The sequence below is a fragment of the Calonectris borealis genome, chromosome 5, assembly GCF_964195595.1.
Source record: "Calonectris borealis chromosome 5, bCalBor7.hap1.2, whole genome shotgun sequence".
NCBI classification, from domain to species: domain Eukaryota; kingdom Metazoa; phylum Chordata; class Aves; order Procellariiformes; family Procellariidae; genus Calonectris; species Calonectris borealis.
Window position 1 is genome coordinate 35,689,561 of NC_134316.1, and position 17,425 is coordinate 35,706,985.

Sequence of the window (17,425 nt, forward strand, 5' to 3'; positions counted from 1 at the left end):
CTTAAACTACTTTACAGCTAAGAAATAAGCATCAGGTGCTATACAATATATATGTACATTTGCTGACTATTGATGCTCCAAGCAGTAGGAAATAGTGCTATATTCTTTGATCTTTACACGGTTTCTGCAGTTTCTGTGACATATTATCCGTGGATAGTTGGTCAGGATGAGCATTTGTCCAACTACAATGGAATGTATTTACAGCATGCCAAATGAGAAAGTAAAAATACAGAACTACAAGCTTGGTCCCTCTGGGAGAAGTCAGACAGAAAATGTATCATTTAAATTTTTCTAATGCATAATTCACAGATTGACAAAAAACATCTTCTTGCAGATTCAAAAAAAGATTAAAGAAACACTATCGACCAGTGAACAGATATTACAGCTCCTCTTTCTAAAGTCACTTGAGCTTAACCTATAAGGATGCTGTGTGTCAGAGTCAATATAGTACATGAATCTCAGATTGTGTCAGCACTCTTTAGGGCTTTGAGCTTATCAAATACATTACAGTTTAATGGGTATCACAAAAACACCCCACCTGCCATCTTTAGGATTATTTTGTGCCCCAATTAACTTCTAATTGCAGTGAAGACAATAGTTATCAGTGATAATAGAATTTGGCCCCATCATTTGGCCTTAAGCTGCAAGTACTAGTTTATTATTAGGAAAGGCTGAGAACTCAGATGGCAGATAAACTCTTCTTACCTCTAGGAAAATATGAAGGTTCCTGGCAGGACGACACTGGGAAACCTGAAATACAACTGCCAGGACTCTGTTAATGGATGTCTCTTTCAACAGTTTTTATAGTCAACATTTCAGTGGTCACAGCACAATAGAAGAGTAAGAATATATAAGTTCATATTAAACAATCATATGAGCAATAAATATGAGAACACAGGCACAGAATGAAGTTCATATATGAATGCAGAATTTCTGAAATATATAAAACCTAATTAAAGGATACATACAACTATACAAAACTTCTGCTATTTTGGAAGAGTCTGCTAGCTTTTACTTTAATCTGGAAATATAGCTATGATCGCTTTCTCTTTTGAAAATGTATGGCCATTGATGGTATTTTCCAGTCTGCCTTCCAGGAGTCCCTGGGGCAACCTTGGCTTAGGGGATTCAACTGCACTGTAACTCCAGAGAAGCTCTCCAGAGAATTTTAAGAATTGATGGCTAAAGCGAAGATGCCATGGCAACAGACTCATCCTCCGTCCTCCAAAAACTCCCAGAACTCTAAAACCTTTTGAGGCAGATCCTACTACAGAGAAGAAATCCATGTCTTATACTGGGATAGTTCCGGATAATTTTCATAACAGGATTCTAAAATAGATTTTATTCAGTCTCATGACCCCATAATGTCCTCTATGGATATTTTTTACTGCATGGGCCACAGGAATACTTACATAAATAAAACTATTGACATATCTAAGCACTTACACTATCAGCCTCTACAAAAAGACTTTGTATTACCTCAATATTAGATTGTTAAAGATTAACTTGAGGTGACAAAGTATGAAATGAAATTAACCAGAAATATCTAATGAAAAAAAAAAATTGCTGCCTTTAATTTACTCTAAGATGACATCTGATAGAAACAAACCACAGGAAACGCAATGCTGTTCTACATCATAGGAAAGCTTACGCTACTTGGTAATGTCCTCCCAGGAAGGTGGTGCATTCTGGGTCTAAGTTATCAGTTCAGCATTTTTATTTCCTTGCTTCTTAAAACAAATGTTCTCTTATGCCCAGTGCTTACATTTTACAAAGAGACCCTAATTTAAAAGCTTGAATTCTATGAGGTATCCAATTAAAATCATTTAAAGTCAGTTGAAGCTTGCCAAATTTACTGAAAATATTACAAAATTTAGGTGTACCACATTTTCAACAAGTGGAAAAAACAACAACCATTTTAGTAATGTTTCTAAGAAGATTTTTTTGAATTGAAAAGATTGTAAAAAAAAAAAAGAAAGAAAAGTCTTGCAGGCATTTTGAAAACAACTTGCAAACCCAAGTATTTTTTAAGAGTTCTACCAACTTTGCTTGCACAAGTTTTGAACTTTAGATCTCTAAAACAATTGCATAAAATTGTTATGGTTCAAACCCTATTGAGCAGTGGAAGCGTTTGGTAATGATATTAACAGGTCATATCTAATAATTCACTTAAAGGAGAGTCCGTTACTTAAATTTTGTATCACGTTAGCTGTACCCAGGGTAAACTCCCTTGCATATGCTCAAACCTTTGACAAATACGAAGGAAGTAGAATTTCTGTGATTCTGGGATTTCACATTGTGCAATCCAAAATGCCAGTTTTCTCACACCTAGATTGGGAATTTCTAAAACAGTGTTGAATTCCTGAGTACATAAATTTGCTACCTTATAAATACCACAAGATACATCAGACAGATATTAATTAATTAATCATTTGAAATACATATGTTTATAATTTGACAATGGTTTCCTGCATTATGTTGTTCCACACCACACTATTTGTGATATTTTAAATTTAAAATCACAACAAAGAGCTCTTCTAGCTTGGATAAGAATATTTCATTACAGCTGAGAGAAAAATATTTTATTAGGTCTTTTGACATTCTTACATTTTTCTGTCTAGAGGAACTATTTGAACTGGTGAGTCAATGGATATGGGATGCCATTCAGGTACATCTGAACTGAGTCCAATAAGTTGTATTAGACTAGGCAAACCTTTCAGAAAGATGTTCCATCCTCATTTGAAAGCATCAGAAAATGGAGAAAGCACAGCTATCTTTGCTAACTTCTTCCAGTGGTTAACTAGCGTCATTACCAACTGTTTGGAATTTATTTCTAATTTTAACTTATCTGGTTTTAATTTTTATACTGTTTTTCTTATACTTTTCCTTGCTGGCTCAAGGAACCATTTAATTCCTAGTATTTTCTCTCTTGAAGCAACTTACTGACTATAATCAAGTTACCTCTTAACTTTTTTATTTTCCTTACATTTATATGCAAATACATACGCTTATCTTCAAAAGAAGAATGCCAAAGAGAACTCTCCAGACTGCAAATCCTGAAATTTATTACCTGGCATTAATAAATTCTAAAGGCATTAAAAAAAAAAAGAAAGAAAAAGAAAAAAAGAAAGAGCGAGATCCATAACAATATTGAACAAGATCGAGACAAGTCCAAGAATGAGCAAAAACTAGGTGGATATGATTTTCTGAAATTATAAGCTTAGACTGGTGCCTAAACACAGATTAAGGAGGTGGATTTTCAAAAACACATCAATGCTGTAATGAGATTAATATTTCTAACTTGTTTGCATGTTTCTGAAATTCCACACCCACACAAGATTAAGGCATCCATTTTTAAGATATTGACCTGAAGCAATGAAAAAATGGTATTACTAAATAAATAAATACACAGTCTTCCACTGCCCCATATTGATCAGCTAGGAAAGATGTTTAGGTCTAAGAAAGAAATTGCTAACAATTTACTGGAAAATCAGGGCAATAAGAACACTGTACGTCATATGGAAAACAAAATATTTTATTCATGTTTCATGTAGAAAAAAATTAAACTGGTCAGAGATACCCTGGCTGTTTATATCTGGTTGGAGGAGATATCCTCAGCAATTCAGAAAGGTTGAAATCCTATGTAAATTTTAGCCTTCCTAGAACCGCTTAAGATGTCCAATTATTTTTCTCTGTGCTTTCTGAATATTCCATTTCTATATGTACAGAAACTGAAAATCATACGGTTTCTGTTTTGCTGCAAAAAATTTCTAAGTTAACTACAAAAATATAATATTATTCAATCTATACATTTACAACCCTATAATAAAGCACATGATAAAACATTTACATGTGTTAGTCATGGCAGAACACCTGGCTAGTTTTCATAGATTAATAAAAACATAATGAAAATATAATTTAAATTGTCAAAATATCTCAAAGACTCTAAAAGGACTTTCATTTTAAAATCAGTAAGTGGTAATGTTGTAAATAAAGAGCACTTCACAAATTATTGATACTTACTCATCTAAACTGAATTCTTCCTAATAATTTGATTTATAAATCAGTAATGTATATAATTTTCCTGGGTAATAAGCACCTACTGAATAATATGGGTTTCAATAGTGCTTTGCTTTACAGACTTTGAGAAGCTTGGCAATAATAGAAGAGTTGAAAACAAACAAAAAAAAAACAAACAGAAAAAAAACCCTCTTAAGCCACATCTACTTTGTGGTCACAGAAGTGACTTCTATGTAGTGTAGAAGTATTTTAAATTATATAGCCCGGAAAATTGTAACTGTCTAGCTATTGCTGCTTGGCTTAATTCAGTCCACTCTTTACTTTTACTTCCTTGACAGCAATGTAGACATGTACCAGAGACTTCTGTTCTGTTCCATCTTTTTATTTTCTTTCTTTTCTCCTTCTTTCCTTTTATTCCCCCCCCCCAAACTAGAAAGCTCAGGGTAAAGTCAGGCACCAAACTCAACGCAAGCTTAAAACATAACTTTTGGTGACACTTGGTGACCCCAGGATGAATACTGTTGATGCCCACTTGTTATGTCGTGTCTAAATATTTCATAATTAAACAGCTTACTTAGATATATAGTTTCTGTTAATATCTGTTCTGTAACACAATATTTTAATTAAGGTCAGCAGATGTACCATTGTCACTTCAATCACTGTCTGAAGACACTTCTGGCTATCACTAGGGGTGTAAGTGTGATATTTATCTGATGAATCCTATCCAAGAGTCTTAAAGTCTTGATTAAGAGAATGAATCAAATAGTCTGGATGAATTCTTTTTTTTCACTTAAAAATAGTTTAACTAGTAGTAGAAGATTTAAGTCATGGGTGAAGTTGGAATCAGAATCTCTCTCTTGAGAGGAAAAACAGTACAACTGAAGATGAGGAAGAAACAATGTCTCTGTGCTATATAAGTTTTTGAATCTTCTGGAAAAATAGCCTAAATTCTCAAAACTTTGGCAAATTGATAACCTGAGACAAGAATTATAAATCTGATCAAGGAATGCTTTACATCAATAATTTTAATTTTAATCCCGTTTTAGATACATTTTTCAATATTTCAAAATGAAAAGTCAATTTGAACTGAAAAATGAAACTTCACAGAAATTTTGAAACAGGATATTTCCATAATTTAAAAACTTTTTTCCATAATATATTTCTAATGAGAATTTTCAAGACCAATCCTTTTTTCACAAACAGTGCTACTCTTGTTGATTAATATTTCAAGTAAAACATTTGATTGAAAAATTCCTGATCAAGTCAAATGGCAATATACACTATCTTCATCATAGATAGAAAACCATATCAAAACTCAACACTTGTTTGCTTAAACACTCATCAGAATTGCCTTGCTTGCTGTTGTTCTTTGGCTTTTATAAGCATTATTGCTCCTGTTGTTTATCACTAATAATATTGAAAACAAATGTACTTTACCTATTTGGTGGAAGACAGAAAACTTAAATCTTTGGAATTTATTTCTCTGCAATGGGAGTAGTCAAAGTACAAATCAGATTATTTTTGCTGGTATATTATTGACTGTTTTCATAAGAATTATGTTTACACATCTTGAGTATATCTGCAGCAGCTAGAAACTCCAAAACATACAACGGAATCTTGATTCCCTTATTTTTATTTATGCAGGAATGAGAGAGATGCTCATTTAAGAAACCTGCAATATATGAAATCTTCAAGTTAATTAATGAATGAGGGTCTCCACAACTGCTGTTTTCCTTAATAAGCTTACACTTCTAGGGATGACTTTCCCTTAGCTTTCATCACAGTTTCTCTATCTAATTTGCTGTATGGATAACCCATGTCTGTCTCATGTATATTCTTTCCAGTTTCTAAGCAAAAGACTAATACCTTCCCCCATTACCTCTTTGTACTTTTTTGCTTCACCTAATTTCTCTTCGTAACCAACTTCAGACACCATTATCATAAAGAAGGGGATTTCTCTCTTATGGACAGCAAGCAGAAGCTTGTTTTCTCCAGTTTGTTGTTCCTATTTATAGGCTGTTACCTACTTGTATTTAAAAATCACTTTTCTGTTTTACCTTAAATTCAATTCTGCTTCAAGATCTCTCCTTCTAAGAGCCCAAATCCTTAAAATGCAGTAAGAATCTTCAAGTAATAGTGGATATTCTGTAGGGTTTTTTTCAGGCCCTGCTACTTTACGGGCAATGGTTATAATGTTACAGGACAGCGAGACTTTTATTTCTTGCTCAAGTTTTACTTAGTAAATTAAATTTTATATATATATATATGTATGCTGGACACATTCTTCATACAAATATAGGGGAACAAGAGCAGGCTGCATAATATATTTTAGAGCGAGATATTCACTGTTTAAAATAAAGCTTTCAATAGAATTGAAAGCCAGAGATTTAATGGCAAATGTGTAACTTCACGGAGACATATTGTTGTATTTTAGTTCAATGAATAATGACTAATAAAACCATCATTTTATGGAATTGATATTTTCAATATATACTGAAATAAAAATATAAATTTTCATCATTTTTCTTTTGAAGCTCATTGAAGCAAATTTAGGAAATGTTAGGTTAAAACCATAAAAATAATGAATCAGTTATGCCATCAATCATAAAACTAAAGAATTTGAAGCTATTTCTTTTCATGTGCAAAATATTGTTTCCATTTCAGTGTATGGCATAAGCTGAAGCTTCTATAAAAATATTTATAGTAAAATACAGCATAAATCTATAATCACATTTAATCAGTTTTAGAAAGATGCGTCCAATACTTAGACACTGTAAATTATTTAGAATCAGTCAATTTTACCTCAGTTACTGCTGAAGTAACAAATTATGATGTAATAGTCTTTTGTGAGCTGAATGGCATATTTGCTCTCATCTACATAAAGCCATGTAAATAACCTACAGGTTGTTAGTCATTACTTAACTCAGCATCCAAAATGCTCATTTTAGCTCTTCCATATTAATGCATTATGCACAGAGTACTTAAATAACCATTAACAACCAGATGCATTTTAAGCAATGTAAGGAAGAGTTACAGAAAATAATTTTGACTTCCCATGTAAAAACCTTCTTGGAATTCCCTCCACTGAATGTACAAACTCCTCTGAAGGAACTGAAAAGTCTTTAGTAGATTGTCTTGGAACAGATCAACAAAGCAGAATTCAGTATCTAATATAAGGTGCTCCCTGGGCCACGAGTATAGTAAAGCATCATGCAAGGTATGAAGTCACACTATCATTTTCATCTTTCTTCTTTCAATTGGCAGTCACATTGGCTTCCTTTTGACGTAGTCTTTCTTTCTGTTAAAGAAAAAGAAACAATTTTATTATCATTCTTGTCTATAATTTTCCATCTCTCAAGTTGCCATGAGCATTTGGTCTAGAAGTCTGAGAAGTACTAAATGAGTCACAGTAGATTAAAGTTTTCTTTAATTAAAAAAAATTAATGCCTGGAGCACTCAAGGAAGGCTAAGAACCAGTTCATTACTTACTGTAGAGAAACTGAGCTTGCTTCAGCTACACACTTGTCAAATACTATGTACCTTTAAAAATATGCAGCTCTGTGAAGACCAGTGCAGCTAGAGAAAACCAGATAGATTTCAAATTCATGTGAATCTAATACCTTCCCTTGTCTGGAATGGTTTCTGCTGACATAAAGGCTCTAATTTAGCATTAGCTATATTATGTTGTTTAAGGACCTCTTCCTAAGCAAGCGTAGTCATTCATATCTCTGCTGCCCGTCCTGCAACTGATATGCTCTGCTGGGAATGGAAATAATATACCGAATCCTTCATGTACATTTCCTTCCCTTAGTCTCTTGCTTCCTACAGTTTGAGAAATGCTGATCTAACCTATGTGCCTTCCACACAGACAAGAAAGGTTTTATCTACAGTGTAAATTATTAGTCCTCTTTTTGTGTCATTATCAAAAAAACTGGGAAAAAACAAGGAACAAAATGAGGATTTAACCCCTTCTACCATTATTTAACAGAGCAAACAGATTTTTAAGGTTTTGAAAAAAAACCACAAACTCAGCCATTGGACAAATATATGCAGTGAGCCTCGATGCACTACAGAGCATGGAAGAAAATACAAGAGACTTCAGCGGAAGGGGGGAAGAAAGCAGCTCTTACCATATTTTGTTATCCAAAATAGCAGAGCCATGCTTAGGCACAACTAAACGAGGTTTTAAACTTAACTGTTGCACTACCATAGGGCATGAGCTTAAAGATTTCTCCTTGGGAAGAAAGTCACTCTGCTACGCTCAAACTAAGCATACTGCGTCACACTTCAACAGCAGCAGAAACCTGCCATCATTCTGAATGACAAGAATAGTGTCACAAAACCCCTTCTGAATGTCATACTGAGAAACACATCATACCAGGCTAGCTGTAGGATTGATTTTCTTCGTTTCAACTTTCTTCTCTGCAGTTAACTTGCTTACTGATTGCTGAGCCACTTTAATTCTGAAACAAAATACATAGAAAAGACATCGTTAGATTCAAAGAAATTAAAGCTGTTCTGGCTCTGCTTGGTATATACTCTAGCTGTAAGAACCATCACCCAAACTTTTTTTAGGCGCATTAGCCCAACAAACTGCTATCACTATTCAAAGGCACTTAGTAAAGTACCAAAAGTAGATCAGAGAAAAATCAAAAGCAAAAGGACAGTCTGCCTGTATTGCTCACTGAAAATGTCACCAGGCAAACAATTTCTCTGTTCTTGCAGGATCTGGGTTTTATGGAGTATCTTCCCCACCAAAAAAGCTGCAGTATCAAGGCAAGAAGATACTCCTCTGAAAAAAAAACGAAAAGCTAGCTGGCTCAATCTGTTGTATATATAGAATATACTATTTTAGTAGGCCATTTGCCAGGCTACACATTATATTTCCTCTGAAAACCTTAAAATGAAAGCATCTGCCAGTTTTTCCTTAATGTTTTCCCCATTGATTTACATGGAATGGCTGACCAGCCTCAATGATGTGGTAATAAGAGGAGAGGCAAATTACAAGGGGTTCTTGTCTAGGGGTAGTTAAACCTGTCTCGTGTGCAGCTACAGACTCCAGTCTACTATTGAGATAAGGAGAAAGAAGAACACAGATCTGATTCCTCCGTTTTTTGCCTCTTGCTCTTAGGGTCTTCCATACAGAACCCTTGTTTCTGTGGGGATTTAACAAGAAGAACCCAATCAGAAGTTTAATCAGGAGGAAAAGGAGAAACAGAGAATTTAACAAAAAGGGACTTGACTCTCCTCTTACAGACAGCGGAAAGGGCAGGGGAAATTATGTGCTAAACAGTGATAAAAAGGAAAGAAAATTCTTGGAACTCCTAAGACAGCTATCAGTGCCTTTAAAATGCTGGTGCTATAAACACCTACTTTACAATTCTACATGCAAAATGCAAAGGGAAAGAAGTTGCAAGTTAATTTTTACAAGCAAAGAGAACTCAGCAAACAAATTATTTTCACTAATGCACACCAAATCAGTCTTTTACTATAAACAACGCATTTCTTGGCACTCTTGAACTGAAAAATTCTACTTTCTTCTCCTATTTAATTTTTTCCACTGGCAAAAATAATTGCTATGGCCAGTCAAAAAGTATTTAAAATACCATGTCCAGTTCAAACCACTTTTGACACACTCAATTTTTGAGGAATTTTGGAAGAAAAGCAAAAAGGAAAGTGGATTATAGCTGCAATTTCTGATGTGTACTTCCTTGCTGTAACACTAGCAGCAAACTAGATTCTGGAAAACTTCTTTTAAAAATATAGAACACATTCCTAAGTTCATTATTGTGTTTATCAATGCTCAGTGTTGGAAACTAAAATTCCTTCTCTGAGCTATGTATTTTAGAAGCTTCTGCTGGGTAGTTATTGGTGTTGTCTCACTTTCTAGTGCTTAAGAACAAGAGGAAACAGTTACACTACTTTTAAGTAAACTTATTTTCGACACTATTTAGCTACAACATTGATTCAAGCTGTGAGTACACCCTCAAATACACAAATATGAAATTATTATTCTGTACACTTTTAAATATATCTGAAGTCTTTTTAAAACTTAATTAGTGTTCCTGTTCCTACAGGTAAACAACTAAGCAGCAACACACCATTCCATCTTTTTACAATTTGTTGTTAATCAGCACAGTTTACTTCTTAATGATGGATGATAGCAGCCACTGGACTGCATGGTATTCCTCACAGCTATGAAGTTTATGCAAAGATGATGATGTATTTCAGGTGACGGTATTCAGGTTTAGCAGAATCACACCAAGGGATCAACTTCTAAACTCTTCCCTATTTTAAGCACATTTTCTCTTTGATCACATTCTCTTTGGTCCCAGGAGTGTTTTCCGAATAGTTTTAAAATGTTTATAGTCCATATTTTCACCTGAAGGGAGAATTCTAGGGATTCTAAACTTTTAGACTTAAAAAGAAAATTATGCCTGTCACTGATTTAGGCCTAGTTCTGTGTATTTTATTCCATATTTGCACAATTTCCAGGAAACCTGGATTTTTTAAAATAGAATGCATAGTTTGGAAAACAAAACAAAAATAAACCAGCTCACTAACATGATTTGAATCATGTGATATTTGGCTCATAAAAATGACAGACTAATTATATATTACACTTTGGTCTCCTAGAGAAAAAACCCATCACTTTGCTATCATATGATTGCTAATATTAGCAGGCATTATCAGAACCATAAATGCATAATTTAAAAGGAATGTAATTCTTTGGGATTTTTAAAATTCAGATTTAAATTTTAATTTTCAGGCTCAATTTTAAGAAAATAGTTAGCTCAGTAATTACATCAGTGAAGCACCCATGCTGTAAAGTGCCTTATAAATAAAAATAATTCTTTGTTAAACATGGACAAGATACTAGAACTGGCTTTTGTGTTTGGAAGCACAATTCTTGAAATGAGAAAAATGAAATAGTATGAAAACTATCAAATTCAAAATCATAAAATTGGCTTACAGCAGAAGTCTAATCTTCATATTTTTTCCGCTGTTTTACTTTCATTAAAAAAACCCTAGGTATGAACACATAATTGTAATTGTCCGTCAAAAGCTATGACAGCCTTCCATCAAAACTTACTAATACGATATTCTTTACCCGCATCTAAAGTTGAATGTATGCACAACATTTGATTGAGTCTGTTACTCAAACAGATAAATAAAAACAAACAAATCACACACTTAAAGAATGATTAGCTAGCAACTAGACAAACTCTGTTAATTCAACTTAGGTATGCCTCTTCTCTGTTCACTCTATTTTTTTTTCTACCACCTTTCCTTAGCACAAATAGAAATAATTTTCCATTTGTATAAATCATATAATATCATAACTTTGTTTGAAAAGATTTTCATTTAAATACTAAAAATTAGAAGTATATTAAAATTGGAAGTAAAATTAGAGATGAATAAGGTACAGAAAGAACAAAAATACAAATAAAGTACATTCAAAAGGATAGAACTAAACTACTAATTATTTTCTGATCTTTTCTTAGACCGAAATATTATTTTATTAACCAATCTGCAGATACACCACACAACATATTATTATTTTTAGTTAACTTTAAAAAAAATATTACATGTATTATAAAGTTGAGGCATTAATTGTAGTTTATGAGAATTTATATAAATATGAATTAACTTCTTATAAAAGTATAAACTTTCTCGACTACTTTTAATTGTTCAGCAATTACTTGTTCAAAGTCTGTTTGAAGTAAAACAAAAGCTAAGTGATAGAATGTCAAAATGTAAGGTAAATAAATATTCTGTTAAATTTCCCTTCTTCCTTGTGAGTAACTGTGGTTATATAATGATAATGAAAGGAGCCAATTTTAACATTTATACTTTATAGAAATCAGGTGGAATAGAAAAGAATTTGAGGGCGTATGGGAAATCCACTGAAGTCTTGTATTCAGTATAAGGGCCATCAAAACATCTAAAGAGGACTTTGAAAAACATTACTAAAACAGTTACTGTTGATTTACTAGGCTAAATGTGTCTTAGTGACACTGTTTAGGGGGTGAGATTTACAAAGTATAGGCTTAAAATGTTTACTCACTTCATCTTGTTACTTAAGCTCATTCGTTACTTAAGTATTACATGAGACACCAAATAGAAGTTGGGAGATGATGCAGAATCTTAGATAGCAAAAGGGCTCCCTAGAGAGGCAGGGAAATCATTAAGATAGTATAATAGCCAGCTGGAAAGATAATAGGGACTGGTAAATTCTTCAACTTAGGGAAGTTCAGTTAATATGTGTTCTGACAAGAATCTCCTCAGAGCCTTATTCTGGAGAAACAGTAGCAGAATCAAGCCCTGAGATAGAGCTCCACAATTTACAACTCACAGGTGTAGGCTGAACAACATAAACTAAGCATCCCACCAACCACTCTATACCCCTTTCTTCTGAGTTTTTGTCGTGTGAATTAATGCACAGGAGAGCAGCTTACATGAACCGCACATTTACAAAGGTATGACCATGAGGGGGAGTTTGGAGATGTGCAAAGGAATGGACTCAATGAAAAGATATTTTTTTCTTCCTACACCAGTATAAAATAGCATGGATGGACACACTAGGCTAGCCATATTTTAGAGATTTCATGGAAGAGAAACTGGGATTGAATCTAATAGATGTGAAATCAAAGAGGAAGAAAGGAGACTAGAAAAGTCAACAGAAGTATATCTAAAACAGAAGAGCAAGAAGGGATAGAAGTGTGTAGTAAAACACGCTAGAAAAATAGTGACAAGGACACTTTTGAACAGAGAGCACTAAAGAGGACAAAGAGACCAGAAAGGATGGTCGAATAGCTGGCTCACAACACAGACAGAAAAGGTGTGCATGTGCTAATTTAGCAAGCAATAACATGAGGCCAAAAAATTAAGGAATGCAGGTCAGTTAAGCCTTGATATCTGACCAGCTGCAACATGGCTGTGTTCAAAAGAAAAGTTACTCTCCTTCAACAGTGAGCAAAAGTGGTCAATATGAATAATGAATAAAGAATAATGAATATGAATAATCAATATGAATAATGAATAAAGGAGATGTGGTGTCAACTATAATACTGAGCAGTATTGCACATTACCACACAGTATGGAAAACAAAATTGGATGAATTTATCAAAACAATGTATCTTTAAATAGGAGAACCATGACTCCAATACTGCATATGGATCTTTACTATAAGCAATGGGAATATAATTGGCTTTTTCCTGCCTCTATGTGGCGGTTGTTGTCTTCCCCTGTAATTGGATGCAAGTCAGGCCTCTTAAATCAGAAGATATTAGTGAAAAATAAAGACATTATTTTTATTCAAAATTATTATTTTTCTTTTGTAACCAGAGACACAGAAACTAAATCTAAACATAAGCCTGTATTTATTAAAAGTTCCCTTCATAAGCTTATGAAAATACTTTCCCTCCTTACAGGAAAAGATATTATCAAGCCAGGGACTAACCAGATAAACTCATCATCATTTTCACCCCTGCTTCCCATTCAAGTCAGACAGAAGAAGGTGTGAACCGGCACACTCCATGCTGCGAAGTCCCCAGTTAGGGAAACTAGAATCCCTTCTAGACAAGCCAGTTGCTACTCATGTATGTTCAGGCTCTGCTGGTGTGTGAACACAGAGACCAAATTATCTGGTTCTCTCTCAAGCTCTTGATATTCTGGAATAATCCATTCTCTTTGCTTCTACAGCTTCCATGCAGCTGGTGGATTATGTGGATAGCTGTGGGTTATGAAATAGCTTGGAATGACAATTCTGTGCCACCTGAGCTTTCCATGACTTGAAATTCAAACTTCTCCCATAAGACTGTGTTGGCATAGGAATTGTTGTGCAATCCAAATCTTCAGATATGGGTGGAGATGAACAAGCAGGGGTAGCTACAGTCAACATCAACTGTTTAACCTAGAGCCAAGCTGCATACCCAGACCAGATCCTTAACACAGCTGAACAGTGACTCCCCTTGAGAGACTAAGAAATATCCCCACAGCTCAAATTCCTTTCATGTGTTACATGCCTTACTGCTCTCAGTCATATGATAATTTCTGTATGCAATCTGTAAGCTAATCCTTAAGTAACAGCACCGTTTCCTGAAAACACTGTTAGCCCATGCAATGTAACAGGCTACATTTCAGTCTCAAAATTTTAGAAGACAGATGCCTATGTATTACCTGGCCTGGCAGATGATTTTATAGAGTTCTTGGTTAACTTCACAATTAGGAACCTTATAACAGACTAAGAAGTTTGACCACTGTCCACTTCTATTACCGTGTGGTACAACACAATTGCCCGATCAAGCCTTCAGGCTTAAATCTTCTGGAAAGAACTTGGTCATTATTGATCAAATCTTTAAACTGCATTTAGAATATATGTTCACTAACTAAATCAGTACAAATACAGTAAAATGTATGTTGTCAGTGGAATTTGTCTCCAAACCTCAAATTGGTAATATGTTTGATATGTTTCTATTTTTTCTGGATCTACTGACAGTGTTTTGCTTATCTGTATAAAGTGGGTGAGAAATTTTAGCTCTGTAGTCACAAGAAAAAAAATCTGTTTTTATGCTTTTAGGAAAGCTGGTGCATAAGAAAAACCAATAGGAAGAAAAAGGCTACACCAATTCAAATCAAAAATATGCTTCAGTCCATCTAAGCTGGCCACTGGCAGATACCTAGGAGCATATAAGGACAGGCAAGGCATAAGTGATAATCCCTGGAATACTTTTGCAGCTGGAAACTCTCTTCATATGTAACAGTCCTTCATGGATTTTTCTAATATGAGTTTGTACTGTCACCATTTGGAAGCAATGTGAGCTTTTGGCATCTGTGACATCTTGTGGCAAAGTGTTCAACAGTTTAAGTATGTCTACTGTAGAGAGGCATCACTGCATTTGGCTTGTACCAGCTGCTTGCTAATTTCATTTGATGCTCTTCAACTGTTGTACTAGATGAGGTATGTAATGACTATTTCCCATTCACCTTTCATGCTTGTACAGATCCCTATCATACCCTCTTCAGTAGGGTTCTTTCCAAGCCAAAGAATTCCCCTTTATTTAAATGATTCCTTATGCAGAAGCTGTTCTGTACCTGATCATTCTTATTCTTACCTCTCCTAGCTCTACCACATGCTTCTAGAGAAGAACTACACATGGATAACTGTAGATTCATATAATGATTCAGTGATGGTTTCTGTTTTGTTGTATAGTGCTTTCCTAATAACACCTAAAAAGAAACACTATTTCTTTCCAAGAGCAAAAGCCTTGATGCAGCGCTTTGCAGATCTGTTGTATGCTCTGTGGGAAATAACCATTTCTGTTTTGCAGCACATGCCTGTAATTTGTAATTATTTCCTCAATTTGCCCCATAGCTACACCTTAACCTCAGAAACACGTAAAAATCCTCACTTTTTTCTCTGTCTGCATTGCTAAACAATCTGGTACAACTCTTCATTAATTCATGTATCAGCTACTTCAACCCTACCTTTCTGGTATAGACAAAGGCTACACTGGCCACCTAAAATCTACTCAAAATGCATGTGGAATGTAGACATGTAGAATGTCACCTTCTTCTCTTCTCTTTCTTCACACAATCACAATTAACTTAAACTCACTCCAAAAGCTTTTGTATGACAATGAACCATTAGCCTCCAGCCTGGTAATGCTGTAGGGCTCATTGATCAAATTTCAAATGGCATAAATCAATATTGATCAAATTTCAAATGGCATAAATCCATAAAGTCACCTAGGGATCCTGATGATCATATTTCAAATATTTCCTTAAAACTCATTTATGTTGTGATGTCAGTTTGCCTCATTAGACCATTAGTTTAATATCAAATGAAATAAACAACATTTGTTACACCCATCTTTTGGCTTTTATCATCCATGCAGTTTGTATGATAACTGGATGATGCCCTGTTTTGGAGTGTTTGACTAATGCTCAGGACAGTGTTCTACCGTAGTACAAATTGATCAAAATGGCTGCAAATCTAGACTCTGACCAACTCTCATTGTATTAGGTAACATACACGTCATACAATAGATGAAAGAGAAATGCACTTTTAAAATCAAACTATAAAATAAATCTGGTCTTCCAAAATAGATATAATGTCTTGAACCAAAAATTATTTCTCCTCCTTGCTCACTGTGATATTGAAAATGAAAATATAGTCCACTATTTCCTCTACAACAAGTGTTTCTGTCAAATTTCAGCCATTTGTTAGGCATAAGATAGTCTCATAATTAGCTTAATCAATGGTTAAAAATATTAAATATTGTATTGGCCAGCACTGCTAAGAGATTTTGCACTTTACATGTTATCTCTTATGACCGTGTGGTGTTACAAACAAGGACTCACGAGACTTACTCTTTTCCTGTGCAGAAATAAAGGGCAATGAATACAATTCATTTTGTATTTAATAAATGGAAGAGTTGGGTAGAAAGCTATAGCCAGTTCCAATTTACTATAGTAAAAGGAAATTAGTTGGGCACTGCTCAGTGATTTTTCTTTTGTTAGGACATTTTCATCTTTACATTAGCTACCTACACTGCTACAGTCAGAGCCTCTGCTTTTCAAACCTCTCATTGCCTTTGTGGCAAAAAAAAAATCACTATGGTTTTTTTTCACACGATTAAGCTGAAACCATCAACATGTTTTGTGCTAGAGATGAAATTCAAGAACAAAGAAAGCATTTTAAAAAAAGGACCTTTTATAAAAGGTACCATTAAAAAATAGGACTTCTTTCCTATTTTTAAGATGAAGTATATAATTCTGTTCATTAAATAATGATTATGTCTTCTCCAGCTATTGAGACAGACTTTGGTTTTCTTTTTCTTTTCTAAATTCTGACCTATAAAATTTAAATGTATGTTCAATCTGAAAGAGATGCCTTAATCCAGCATGGTAACTATTGTAGCAATCTTATCTTTGCAGTGTAAGCAGTGGGTCAAATTAACAGCAGTAATTCCTTTTATATCTATTTCATATTTAAAGGGTAACACCCATAAACACATAATGATAATCCTTGTCACATTTCTTTTGCAAAACATACAATCACAGTTTGTAATGGAACTACTGACTCGGAACTATTAGTATTTTTTCTGTATTTATACTTTTTCCCTATATTCAGACTTGGCTAGGATATCTTGTTAAAATGTACTTTAACAGATCTTGAATGCTTTAATAGACTTATAGATAGGCATTCAAATATATATATATAGTATTTAAGTTGTTATAAATACATATTTGTTTTGATTCTGAATTCATAGACATGCCCACTGTAAATAAAATTAGTAGTCTAAAAAAAGGAAGTGAGAATGGAATTATACGCAATCTACCATGGTGTAAGTACTTTGTTGCCAAAAAAAAACCCCTTTGTTTTAGTCTTCAATTCAGT

The 17,425-nt window shown here is 34.0% G+C and overlaps 1 protein-coding gene across 3 annotated transcripts in view; it reads right to left on the minus strand.

Moving 5' to 3' along the window:
* Positions 1 to 5,027: 5,027 nt before the first annotated feature.
* Positions 5,028 to 17,425, minus strand: part of FMN1 (formin 1) — a 188,145-nt gene continuing 175,747 nt past the window's right edge. For all 3 annotated transcript variants that reach the window (XM_075151791.1, XM_075151793.1, XM_075151792.1), the window contains 2 exons: positions 8,399 to 8,483; positions 5,028 to 7,318 (listed from right to left, as the gene is read on the minus strand). In XM_075151791.1, coding sequence (XP_075007892.1) covers positions 7,274 to 7,318; positions 8,399 to 8,483 — 130 coding nt within the window. In that variant the 3' untranslated portion in view covers positions 5,028 to 7,273. The remainder of the gene's footprint in view (positions 7,319 to 8,398; positions 8,484 to 17,425) is intronic.